The sequence below is a fragment of the Populus euphratica genome, unplaced genomic scaffold, assembly GCF_000495115.2.
Source record: "Populus euphratica unplaced genomic scaffold, PopEup_1.0 scaffold31.1, whole genome shotgun sequence".
NCBI lineage: Eukaryota > Viridiplantae > Streptophyta > Magnoliopsida > Malpighiales > Salicaceae > Populus > Populus euphratica.
The window spans coordinates 2,377,938-2,392,316 of NW_011499850.1; the positions used below are offsets into that span (position 1 = coordinate 2,377,938).

The window sequence follows — 14,379 nt, forward strand, 5'->3', positions numbered from 1 at the left end:
TTAGGTCTAAAGTTAATAATTTATATCAATAAAAATGATTATCAATTAGTGAAGACACAGACACACAGACATGCATGGCATGTCTCCTATCATGTACAAACATATGAAATTATTTGCTAGACGCCGAACGGTGGAGTGATCCTCACTTGAAGAAAGAGGGGACTAATCTGTTAAGCGTACACACAACTCATAATGAAAGTAGAAAACTTGCAGCTTATATGGTAGGTAATGAGAATGGTTAGTTATGTAGTAGCTGTTTACGTAGACATAAAGCTAGCATTTGCCACTTGCTGATGCTTCATCAAATCACCTTTCCAATCTAATTTCCAAGTGATGGGCGCATTTCTTCTACCGATCTTTATGTTTCTCATAGCCTGGCATGGCAGGTCCATCAAGAGCTGTGTTGAACAAATTAAGTGTTTATGATATACCCGAGATATTGGTGCGGCCCTACGTAATTTCAGAAACATATCGATCGGCAAGGCTGGCCCCCTTCGGGAATAATGGAAGGCAGAACTGTGCTGCTGCCTTTATGCTTTGATGCGATGTGCCGGCACGTAAACATTTTTAGCTTCCTTTTCTTTCTTATATAACAAGAATGTACCTTGAGGATGCAAAGCATCCTTAAGGGATAAGAAAATAAAAAAACTCCCATTGTGCATACCATGTTATTGTCATTATACCAAGGCTAATCTCATCGGGGATCAAGATTTATCTACCTCGAAGGCATCGAATCGAGGCTGTAAACTTACTGACTTAGGTTGCTCAGATAGTATCGAATTTCCAAAAAAAAAATCAATTTTGCTCAAAATTTCTATTGTTGGAGAACTTTGTTTTTTAAATTGATTTTTTTAAAAAATTTCAATCAACTTTTTAAAAGTTTTTGAATATATATTAAAAATATATTTTTAATGAATAAAAAAATATTATTGTAATATAATTCTAAACAATTATTTTTTTTAAATACCATTTACTATTAATTCAAACACACCTTAATTATCATTAAAAAGCGGGAACGAACAGATTTTTATACCTTCACCAATGAAGAAACAAAATCCTTGAAAATACAACACATAAGCCAAGAGAATTTCTGATGAACCAAAAAAAAAACTAGGCATGAGGATAACGAATAAAGGCGAACCCAAATGTCCAAGCCATGATTTGAAGATGAACATTGAACATTAGGGATTAAAAAGAAAAGGCTGAGGCATCCACTTGCTTAAACTACACTTAGAACAAGCTCTATGTACAAGGGTTAATGACATGTTTTTTCTTTGTAGTTTTCTGGATCTTGCCCTTATCCAAATTCCTAATTAAACTCGTATTTGTCTTTATACAAAATAAACTCGTATTTTGCTCATATTTTTTTTAGCAAAGTCAAATAATCTCAAACACGTAATAATTAATCTTAAAAGGTTAAATTTTGCATTTGTAATTTAATGGTAATAAATATTTTATTAGATGCTTTTTTTTTTTTGTAGTGGCATTTCCTACATTAATATCAAGTATTTGATAATGGGGAATATTTGTAACTAAATACCCACTTTCAGTTTTATGATGATAAATTATTTTATTAGATTGGATTCTTTGTTCATTTTTTTTTATATATCTTTTTTTTTTTAAATAATCTTTTAAGTCACTGCATAGATTTTGGACATATGTCATCCAAAATTAGATGGAAGGGCAGAAATCTTAATAAAACATATAATAGAAAGATATTCATAAAAATTGTATAAAAACAAAATCCATAAACAAATAATACTATAAGTACAAACTGTGACATTAAAGTCTTTTAATATGATATTAAATTGATGTTTTTATGTTTTTTTTTTACTGATATAAAAAATAAAATCTAAAAAAAATATGTCAATACATTTTAATTAAAAAACACCATGCATTACATTAACAAATATAAAAATAATTTTATGGTAAAAGATTTTAGAAATTTTATTTATTTGCCATAGTTTAGTGGGCTTAGACATTGTCAAGACATTTCAACTAAGAAAGATCTAAATTCAGGTTTTCCTTTGTCTGCTATATTCTTCCCTCCTCTAATTCTATCAGTTTTTTTTTTTTTTTAATGATGATTTTTTTGTGGGCTTAGTTTTAGAAGTCATGTTACTGGGCTAGCCTGAAATACAAATTGGGCCACCTACACGAAATATTTTATTTCAAGAACTACCTCATGCCATCTCAGACAACTAGCGAATACGCCGAATAGCACTTCCCTTTTTAGCTTAATTTACATGTTTTCGGCAACAAAAGCCCGTGCTCTAGAGCCCATTAAATACCCAAATCTTGGGCCCAGTATTTCTCGGCCTAATTTCAACTGTAGGCCACCACAAATTATGGGCCTACTCAGTTACCTAGAACACCTCCTCTAGAATCCTCATCTAAGTTACTGTTTGTGGTGCCGTCATTCGGACAATCTATCTCACAAAATTTTACAAACCAACAACAGCAATTTTGCTCAAAATTTCTATTGTTGGACAACTTTTTTTTAAAATTAATTTTTTTAATTTTAAATCAATTTTTTTAGAGTTTTAAAATCGTTTTGATAGGTTGATATTAAAAATATATATTTTTAAAAAATTAAAAATTATTATAATACAATTCTAAACAATTTTTTTTTTAAAGACAACATTTATTATTATTTCAAACACACCTTATATTATCATTAAAAGGTGGGAACGAACAGATTTTTATACCTTCACCAATGAAGAACCAAAATCCTTGAAAATACAACACATCAGCCAAGAGAATTTCTGATGAACCAAAAAAAACTAGGCACAAGGATAACAAATAAAGGCGAACCCAAATGTCTAAGCCATGATTTAAGATGAACATTGAACATTAGGGATTAAAAAGAAAAGGCTGAGGCATCCACTTGCTTAAACTACACTTAGAACAAGCTCTATGTACAAGGGTTAATGACATGTTTTTTCTTTGTAGTTTTCTGGATCTTGCCCTTATCCAAATTCCTAATTAAACTCGTATTTGTCTTTATACAAAATAAACTCGTATTTTGCTCATATTTTTTTTAGCAAAGTCAAATAATCTCAAACACCTAATAATTAATCTTAAAAGGTTAAATTTTGCATTTGTAATTTAATGGTAATAAATATTTTATTAGATGCTTTTTTTTTTTGTAGTGGCATTTCCTACATTAATATCAAGTATTTGATAATGGGGAATATTTGTAACTAAATACCCACTTTCAGTTTTATGATGATAAATTATTTTATTAGATTGGATTCTTTGTTCATTTTTTTTTATATATCTTTTTTTTTTTAAATAATCTTTTAAGTCACTGCATAGATTTTGGACATATGTCATCCAAAATTAGATGAAAGGGCAGAAATCTTAATAAAACATATAATGGAAAGATATTCATAAAAATTGTATAAAAACAAAACCATAAACAAATCATACCATAAGTACAAAATGTGACATTAAAGTCTTTTAGCGCACTAATTTGATCCAACTTGTTTTTTTAAATTATTTTTTGCTTTAAAAAAATATTAAATTAATGTTTTTATGTGTTTTTTAATTAATATAAAAAATAAAGTCTAAAAAAAATATGTCAATACATTTTAATTAAAAAACACCATGCATTACATTAACAAATATAAAAATAATTTTATGGTAAAAGATTTTAGAAATTTTATTTATTTGCCATAGTTTAGTGGGCTTAGACATTGTCAAGACATTTCAACTAAGAAAGATCTAAATTCAGGTTTTCCTTTGTCTGCTATATTCTTCCCTCCTCTAATTCTATCAGTTTTTTTTTTTTTTTAATGATGATTTTTTTGTGGGCTTAGTTTTAGAAGTCATGTTACTGGGCTAGCCTGAAATACAAATTGGGCCACCTACACGAAATATTTTATTTCAAGAACTACCTCATGCCATCTCAGACAACTAGCGAATACGCCGAATAGCACTTCCCTTTTTAGCTTAATTTACATGTTTTCGGCAACAAAAGCCCGTGCTCTAGAGCCCATTAAATACCCAAATCTTGGGCCCAGTATTTCTCGGCCTAATTTCAACTGTAGGCCACCACAAATTATGGGCCTACTCAGTTACCTAGAACACCTCCTCTAGAATCCTCATCTAAGTTACTGCTAATGCTTGTGGTGCCGTCATTCGGATAATCTATCTAACAAAATTTTACAAACAAACAACGGTGAATTAACCTGCTCCAAGGTATCCCGATGGTTTGATTTGAAACTTCTTAAGGTTCCAAATTTGTTAAGACATTATACAATTAAATTTGTATTTTGGATTTTAAATTATGTTTTAAATATATATATGGCTTGAAAAAATATTATATTAATTTTTTTGTTATTTTTTATGATTTTGATATAGTGATATGAAAAAATTATTTTAATATATTTTAAAAAATATATATTTTTATAGAACACAGTGCATTCAAATAGGATTTTTTTTTTTTACTGTAACACCACTTGTCTAAAAAGGAAAAAGAAGAAGCTGGATATCATGGTCAGATTGAGCTGGCGCCTGGCTACATGCAACTATAATTCTCACTGAATTAATTTTTTATTCCCCACGAAGTATCATGAATTTATAAGGGTTGTTTAAGATTGTGTTAATGGTTTTTTTTTGTTTTTAGAAATGTATTAAAAAATATTTTTTTATTAATTTTTTTAAAAATGTTTATAATATTAGTATATTTAAACAATAAAAAAACATAATAAAATTAATTTATTTTTAAAATCAAACTTTTTAAAAACTTCGTGTTTGCAACACAATTTTAAATTGCCCCTTGATTTTATAGCGATTATTTATCTGATTTAAATTGTCAATCGGGGTAGAATTTGACCGGTCAAAAATAGTGGTTAAATCTCAAACCCCAGCACTCTCTCCGAGAAGAGACAGTACACTGTAGATGTAGACATATAATAGTCAAACGAATCCCTGCTCCATCATGAGATGGTACTAAAAATCTTATGTTTTTTTTTTTTTTTTATGGTTTTTAATCTTATTAATTGGGGATTTATTCTTCCATTTTAAATGACAGGAATGACTTCAAGACCAAGTAAACTATATTCATACTTCTAAGCTTCATATTTCATCATAACATGGTTTTGAGTACTCTAGCCATGCATTAAGAGTATCAAAATACAAAAAATAAAAATGAAGAAGATAAAATAGTGAGATGAGAAATGTCTACAATTCTCAATTGCCTACAGCCATGAAGAAATTACGTTAATTTGCATAATCGAAACCCACTCTTCTCCTTTTGTTGTAAAAAATACCAATCTGTCTTTGTTGGAGTTCGAGTAATTTTTGCTTCCGAAATATAGCTACTTTTATTTTCTTTTAGAGGTGTATTAAGTGTAGCTATGGTGGTTTTTTAAGTATTTTTTATTTGAAAATATATTAAATAATATTTTTTATTTTTTAAAAATTATTTTTAATATTAAATAAAAAAAACAAAAAAAAAGATAAAAAAACTATTTACATCACGCTTTCAAACAATTTTTTAAAGTATATTTAATATCATGGTAGAATCATAGTTTTATTATTTTTTTAAATATTTTTGATATATTAATATCTAAAATAAATCTTAAAAAATATTTTAAAACATAAACCCTAACCCTATTCTTACCATATTCGTAAATAGAATCTCGAATTACTGGTAAAAGCAAGTGTCGTGTCGTGTCTCCCAATGCAAAGGAAATTAACAAATACATAAACGTACTGTATAATTCCCAGAGGTGTACAAGTTTTGAACAATAAAGTCCTCGGATTGATGGCTTGAATTATTAATATGAGCATAGAAAAATGTACAAAACCATAACTTGGAATTGGGAATCACGTGATGCCATTAAGACAAAACCCCCCGACCAAGTTATTAATTAACTCAAGTTGAAGAGTGATGAGAGATGATGTGACTGTGAGAGAGAACACTTTGAATTTGAAGGTCGGTCAAAATATCCAAGTAAAGCTAATTAATAATTATAGTAATAAATAAAAGTTTTTTCGGTTTAATTTGTTTTCCTAACATAGAGGAGATCGATGAGGAATGCCTTTTCTTCTACTCATGCTCGAAGCCATGTCCTCCTCAGAAACCTTACTCAGTGATCTTGCACATACGTATAATCCACTCCTCTTCTTCCGTACAATCTCAGTGCTAGCGATGCTCATGTTCTCGGAACCCGATGAACTTGAAGACCAGGTCATCGGCTCATCGGAGTCCACAATTGTCGAGCGAGGCGTCTCATTGGTCATCTCATCATCTGCCATATCTTGGGGGATAAAGAAGTCAGGACCAAGAGTTAATGCGTTGCATCTCCTCAGGTATGGAGAAAGGTCCTTGTAATGTTTCAGCACAAAGTCCACCTGCAGAAAACATTGAAGGAAATCTTTCTGTTAAATATGATCATAGGATCTTAATAATGAATGGCCATGATTAGGACACCCCTCCTAGAAATAATCTGGCTTATTCAATACATAATTCTTGATTTTCTTAATTATGCATGCTTCAAGTAAAATTCACTTGTATTGATGGTGTATGCAATGGCTAGTTAACTCCTAAGGAGTGGTCTGGTCGTTAATGATATTTGCTTTCTTTTTCTTTTTTCTACAGATGAATTTATTTTTCTAAATATATGCACTTAATTAGTTTAGTTAACATGTAAATTGATATCAAGTACGATTGAAATAAAAAGAGAAAATGTTTGCAACAACTTCTTCCTCTTTTTGAAGGCGGTCCATGGAGATTTGATCATAATTGAGCGCAACTTTATCGTGATATGCTCTTTGACTAAAAGGGTCGTAATTGCATGCGGAAAAAACTTTTAGTCACCCTAGTTGGAATTTAGCATGAAAATTGCTCTGTACCTTGCAGCCAAGAGAGCAATGGATAAAAGGTTCTTGAAGGCTTCTATCACAGGAAGTACAATAGTTTCCGGCCCCTTTGAATTGCCTGTTCTGAGCTCTCTTCTTGATAAACACCACTTTCGCACTGTTGATGGTATAGGCCTATAATCAAAGCTAAGTTAATTAGCAAACTACAGACTGAATCTTGCTAGAGCAACATATGAAGCAAGAAGATTAAGATTGTTTAAGCCACTAACCTGAACATTTGAGCAATCAATCAGCTTTTCAAGGTCTTCCAGTCGGACAACATCATGATAAACATAACGACGAACTTGAAGAAGCCTATGGAAGCGATGGGATGGTATACAATGAGGGCAAATACTGATGCAACAATCCAAACAACATACGTTCTTTTCATTCTTCTTTGCAGCTTCATGATAAGAGCACCCCGCAAAAAACTTCTGCGTGTAAAGAGCTCCCAACCATGCAGGCTTTTGAATTCCCTGAAAAACACCATGATCACAAATACCAACCAGAATTAAGCAAAAGAGACACTCAAAAATTCAACACGTAAATCAAAACTCAAACAGAATTTTGCAATAGATGGCGATCAGCGAGGGAAGGGCGAGCTAGTGACACTCACCATGATCACAGAAAAAAAGAGAGAGATGATGAGCCCTCCTGAACTGTTATCAAGATAGTGGTGTAACAAGAAAGAGAGGAGAGAGAGATTAGGGTATGGAGATAAGAGTATTTATGGAGGTTCACAAGAGATGAACGGGTATATATTTATTCCCTTGAGAAATAGGCAACATTTTGTCAACAGGGACGGCTTCTACATCTCCAATGGAGAAGCCAAATGAATAGCCAAAAATAAAAAATTAATATTTTGGCTTTTGTTTTGCATACTCCAATGGAGAAGCCAAACAAAATGCTAAAATGCCTTTTCTCTCCCACAAATGCTATTTCTACATATCTCTTTAAAGAGCCAAAACCAACAAAGTGGGACCACTAAAAAAATAGACCAATTAAATGTAGACATGTGGAAAAAAAAATAACATTAAACAATATTAAGAAATAATAAAACACTTATTTTTTTCACTCCAATATAAATGGCTCTTCAAATGGCTTTTTTCCATTGGAATAGATATGGTAAGATAAGCTATATTTATACTATTCAAAATGCTATTTTATCAATTTAGCTTTTCAAAATAGCATTTTGGATTGGAGATGCTCTAAGTGTGAATGTGAGCGTGAGCGGGTGTGTGTGTGTGTGTGTGTGTGTGTGTGAGAGAGAGAGAGAGAGAGAGAGAGAATTCTTAAAGAAAAGAAGTCAGGTATGAGGAGAACGTGGGAGCTGTTCCTGTGTCTCCCTTTCTCTGCCACCTCCTTAAACTATTTTTTTTTCCTGATCTTCTTGGCTTAAGAGCTCTAATGCTAAACTTACTAAGCTCTTCTTGGAGCAGCTGCCCTAACATGTATATTTTTTTGCCCATTTATTTCTTTATTAAATTATCAACACCTTTTTAATTAGTTGAGCTACATATTTGAATTTGTTCAGTGTGTGTGCTTGTTACAGTGGTAGGTTATCAATATATGGGTTGCTTTGTTCACAAATGGTCATTTTAACGAGTTGTTAATAGCTAGCGATAATAGATAAGTGTTAGATATGTAATTAGAATCATTGTTATTAAAATCAGTACTTTCAAGAATTTTATGACTTGGAGTTAGATATATTTTAATTTGAATAAAAATAACATATATTTAGGCTTGTCTAATTACGGGGTTAGATTTACTTGATCAAATCTAGTTAAATTAACACCAAAATTTCTTTTTTAAAAACAATAAAGAAAAATAACATGGATTTAGATTTGTTTAATTACGTGATTCACCTGAACAAATCTAGTTGAATTAACATTAAAATTTATTTAAAAATAATAATAAAATGATATTATTTTGATAAAAAATAATCAGTTAGAGTTCATCTAGTTTTTTTTTATATAATTATAATTAAATATCATTATTAATATTATCTAAAGATTATTCTCCATATTATTTCTAGAAAAATTTCAACCATATTCCATACATATATATATATGATTTCTTATAAAGTTACTAATTAGCTGGCATTACATTGTGAGGTCAGATAAAGATTTTTTAATATAAAAAATTATTTAAAAATATATTATTTAATATTATTATTAAATTTAATTTAAAGAATCAACCTTAACTCTCTTGATTTAATTTCTTATTGAATATAACATGACACGATCAATTTAGTGGATTAAAAAATAATTCATATAACTAATAAAAAACATTATTTAATTTTAAAATTATTTTAAAATTATTTTTTTAATATTTATATAACAAAAATCTAAACTAAAAATAAAATAAAAAAGTGAAAAAAACGCAATCTTGTATTGTATAATAGATGAATTTCAATAAAATATTTTAAGAAGTTGAGACTATTCATGCGATTATACAACTATAGTTTTTGGCAATAAACTCTATATTCATTTATCAAATCATCAGCGTAGTTGAAAGAACACAACATTAAAGTAGGATTCGCTATTAAATTGCACCTTTTCTTTATAACTTCATTTAGCCTTAAACATTGCCTTTTGTTCACATCACGTGTTTTTTTTTTTTTTTTAAGAACAAAAATTCAAGGCTAATAATATTACATAATTTCTCTCACTCTCTCTGGTTTAAAATTAACTTCAAAAGCAAGCGATGAACAAGCAGCTCGGTGGCAATATCAACAGCATAAATTAAATAATAACCGGAGCTTCTAGAGCAAATCTAGTTCTTACTTCCCCGTATCTGGTCGGTATTTACGGATTTAACATCACCAAATCAACTGGGCTTTGAACAGACACGTACGAGGAAACTTGGTTTTGTGGGAATCTCAGACGTGGCAACATTAATCAACCTACTACTCCACTACGGAGCCAGGAGCTGTGCTTTGAACGATAATGTGTGCTCCTGTGACGAACATTAGACAGGCAAACACCACTCATTAAGCACTTGTTAGTGAGATTTATTAGCCCTTTTACTCATTTTGAGGGAACTTTTCTTGTCTTTAGGCTCTGGCCAAGAACTAATCTTGGTTTTTGCCATTCTTTGTAATTTTTTTTCTTTCCTTTGACTCTTTTTTAGTTCATGCCTAGCTAGATCATGACACTTCTTTTGGTAAAATATTTTACTCAAAAACAGGAAGGAGAATGGGTTGTTTTGTGTGTTGGTACTATGGTGTATGATGTTTAAAAATATCAAAAAAATACTTAAAAAATGTTAAGAATAACAATAATATATGGCACTTCATTCGGTCAAGCATTGACCAATATACTGAATTAACTGTATTTTTGCTTGGTTGCATTTTACACTTAGGCTTCCTGGAATAGATTAGCATGGCTGTAGGAGATCAATCTCTTGTATAAAGCTGCGTTTCCTATTTTTTAATAAACACTCATTCAAAGGCAAATAATATTTCTCATGCCTTAGCTCTATGCCCTCTTTCATTTTGCCTTTTATTGTTTGTTATCTCCTCTTATTATGGCAAATGAGAAACTTTCGAGTGCAGCACAGCCTGGTGCTGCCACCCTCTGCTTTCTTCACCATTCCGATCATCAACGAATGATGCTTGTTTTTAGGCCCCTCAGCAGGGATAATTATCTGACATGATGTAGATCCATGATGATTTCTTTGAAAGATAAATCCAAGGTTGGTTTCGTAGACCACAATGTCGTCCGCCGCAACCAAACCAAACGACAAACAAAAACGCGTTATGAGTTGTATTATTTCCCAAAAAAAAAAAAAGTTAAAAGAAATATCTTGTCATAATTGCTAACGTGTTTTTAAGGAGGAAAAATAAAATTCAAACGTGCAGGGAGATTAATTTGATGTCGCATATTTAACTTGAGAAGTTAAAAACAATTTAAACAACCGAAAAAATAGTTTAATTAACAAAAAAATTAAAATAATATTATATTATTTTTTAATATTAAAACAACAATATATTAGATTGATTCGGATCAATTTAGATTAACATGTAAAATTCATAATTCAGGTTATAAGAATATAATAACCTCGTAGAATACAGTTCAAAAAATATATTGAAACTCAATTCTCAATTAATACAATATTGACGAATTAAATTAAAAATAATAAATTTTAAAAGAATAAAAAAAATTCAATTAACTTAGATTAACTTGCCAAACATGGATCATAAAACTAAGATATCCCAATAAAAAACAAATCAAAATAAATTATGAAACTCAATTTCCAATTAATATAATATTAAATTATGAAATTAAAAATATCAATAACAAAAATCTAAGTTAACCTAGTTTAATATGCTAAATTTGAGTTCTGAAACTGAGATAACCTCATGAAAACCAAACTAAAATAAATTATGAAGTTTAATTGCATTAATTTAAATGGTGAAAGATAAAATTATAAAAATAATTATAAAAAAAGACCTTAAAAAACCCTGAGTGAAACAGGTTGATCTGTAAAACTTGTGATTAGGATTATGAAATTATAATAATCTTATTAATTAAAAAAATAAATTATGAAGTTTAATCCCTCTAATAAATCTAATATTTAAAAAAAAAGTAAAAAAAAACACTATTATTCTAATGAATAATACTTAATATTGAGAATAACAATAATTTTTTCTTCTCAATTAGTTTTTGTTAGCAGTGAGTCATTTTCTTTTAATTTACAATCAATATATATATATATATAGTAAAGATTTCAAATTCAAAATCTCTCGAAAGGAGGAGCACTTGAGCTATAATTTAAAAACAAACAATCCATAATGCAATCTACGTATTTAAACAATAACAAATCTCGAGGTGATTCGTGTAATTTATCCAGAAACAAAGTTGTTTAGGCTAGTGTATTTTTTTTTCTTTACACAAAGGGAGTCGAATCTGAACATTATTAGAAGGAATCAAGGTAGGCAACATTTGAATTCAACATATTGGCTAGCGATCATTCTCCATGCATGAACCATTAATCGTTTTTATGATTTCCTTTCTGCAAAGTCTTCCCTGGTGATACACATGGCATAGTTCCAAGCTCGACATGTCCCTTAGCTACAAATATCTGCTCTTTTTCTATGCTGCCTGCAGTCCACAGAAAATGTGTATGAGCATGATTCCATGAATAAGAAGATCCAATCTTTGCTGCATAAATGGTGGTGGCCGAAATATTTTCCCCGGCGGCTAGCTGGATAATATTCTTAATTCCCACTGCCCCTCTCCACGTAATAGAGGCTGCAAGCACAAAGCATACGAATTGGTTAATTCCATTTTATTTTTAGAATTGTGTGTTTTTTTCTACTGGAAACTTGGTAAAGATCTCCGAGGAGATATTCTTTGCAACTTGCAAGAGGAAATCTGCTTGGGTGCATGAACTTTGTTTTAGCAGAGAGATTTTCCATTAGTGCTGGTTTTGGTTTTGCAATTCACTGTAAATCACTACTAATTATATACATATTACTGAGAAGAAGTTAAATCATTAAGTTGTTAAAAATATTTCAATTAGTAACAAGAAACAATCATGTTTACTGAAAAGTCCAGCACCCGCACTAGCAAGTGTGAGATCATGAATGGTGGATACCTATCCACCGGTTAGATTTGCATGAGAAAACTATAATTATTAGGCTCGGCTAGGGTTATGAATTTTATAAATTAATTTAAAATAATTATTTATTTTAAAAAAAGATTAAACATAATTTTTTTGAATAATTTTTTTTAAAAAAATCTTAGAATTAATCCGATTAAGAACAACTTAATCAACTAAATTTAACTACGTCATCCTCTAATTAGATTTGAAATAAAATTTGACCAATTCTTATTATTACTGTCGACAACTCAACTAATTAAATAATTATATTTATGTTTTTAATTGAAGATTATTATTAATTATCTCAATTACTTGGATTATGAATTTTTTTAATTGATTTTTTTTAAAATTTTATATTTTTATATTAAATTAATTGAGAATTAAACTTCATAATTTATTATAGTTTATTTTTTATAAAGTTATCCTAATCTTATGACTCAGATTATGAGTTTGACATATTATTTCTTGTTGATTCAAGTTATTTTTGTGTTATTTTTTAAATTTATTTTTTATTTCATCTTTCAACATTAGATTAGATTAATTGAGAATTAAACTTTATATTTTGTTTCAATTATTTTTTTATTAAGTTATCTCAATCTTAATTTGCAATACACACACCAGAAAAAGGAAGTAACCAACGCTATTTTGGTGGCATATGCAAGCTCCTTCGATAGCCAAATACTACCTTTTATAATGGCATTTGGAGTGGTGCATCAAGGTCTTGTTGGTGGATAGGTACATGTTGATGGTAGATCATCGGTATGGCTCTGATTAACTTTTTTTTTCTTCTCTTTTTTTCTTCTTTTCTTCTTCCCGTAAAACACAAAAGTTTCATTTGATTTGATTTTTGTATCCAATTTTATCTTTATTTTTTATTGCTATTTATTTTTCTTTTAGTGATTATTGAAGTTTTTTTTTTAATTTCATCTCTAAATATTTTATTTTATTTGTATATACAATTTGATTCTCATTCTTTTGATTGTTATTTTTTATTCTTTTCTTAATTTGTTTAATTTTTTCCCTCCATATTTTATTTGATTTAATTTCTTTATTCAATTTTATTCTTTTAATTGCTATTTTTTATTTTTTAAATTTATTTTATTTTTCAATTTATTTCCTAGTTATTTTCTCTCATTTAGTTTTTATACCAATTTTGATCCCCATTATTTGATTGGTAAATTTTTTGTTTTTCAACTTTTGATGATTAAGAATTTTATTTTAGTAATTTTATATCATATTTGATTCTTGTATCTCAAGTTGCGAGTTAATTAAGTAACCTAGGTTGACTCAAGTTTTATTATATTTTTTAATTAATTTTTTTTTATCAATTTTATTATTTGATATTAGATTATTAAGTTTTTAACTTTGTGATTTTTTTATACTTTTCTTTCCATGAAGTTATCCCAGGTCACAAGTGAGTTAAGTTAACCTGAGTTTACTTGAGTTTTTTTCAAAGTTTTTTCATTGACTTAACTTTGGTTTTTTTTTAATCTTTTTTATTCCAATCTCATATTGCATGTTGTAGGTTAGTCAAAGTAACCCAACTTGACTCAGTTTTTTTTTTAATATTTTTTTTAATTTTATCATTTGACATTGAAGTATTTAACTTTGAACTTTGTGATTTTTTTTTATTTTTTTATATGGAGCTAATTTTATTTTTTCATTTAACTACTATCTAAATTTTAAGTTTTTTTTTTTAATTTTTTAATTTTGATTTCATATTACAAGTCTTTTATTAATTGAGTTAACTTCAGTAGATTTGGATTTTTTGATGTTTCTTTTTTTAAAAAAATTGAGTTTTTTAATGTTGATCTATACATGCTAATTAATGCTGATAAAGTTTATGAAGCCTTCATATAGTGACAACAAAAAATATGCACAATTCAGCAGAGAACGTGATGC

The 14,379-nt window shown here is 29.0% G+C and overlaps 1 protein-coding gene across 1 annotated transcript; it reads right to left on the reverse strand.

Annotated features, from left to right (window-relative positions):
- Window positions 1-5,822: 5,822 nt before the first annotated feature.
- Window positions 5,823-7,655, reverse strand: LOC105121105 (uncharacterized). The gene is made up of 4 exons (XM_011019622.1): window positions 7,487-7,655; window positions 7,101-7,346; window positions 6,865-7,005; window positions 5,823-6,363 (listed from the first exon to the last, which is right to left on the reverse strand). Exons 1-4 carry the CDS (start codon window positions 7,487-7,489, stop codon window positions 6,022-6,024), a joined length of 732 nt encoding a protein of 243 aa, XP_011017924.1. The 5' UTR covers window positions 7,490-7,655; the 3' UTR covers window positions 5,823-6,021.
- Window positions 7,656-14,379: the final 6,724 nt, after the last annotated feature.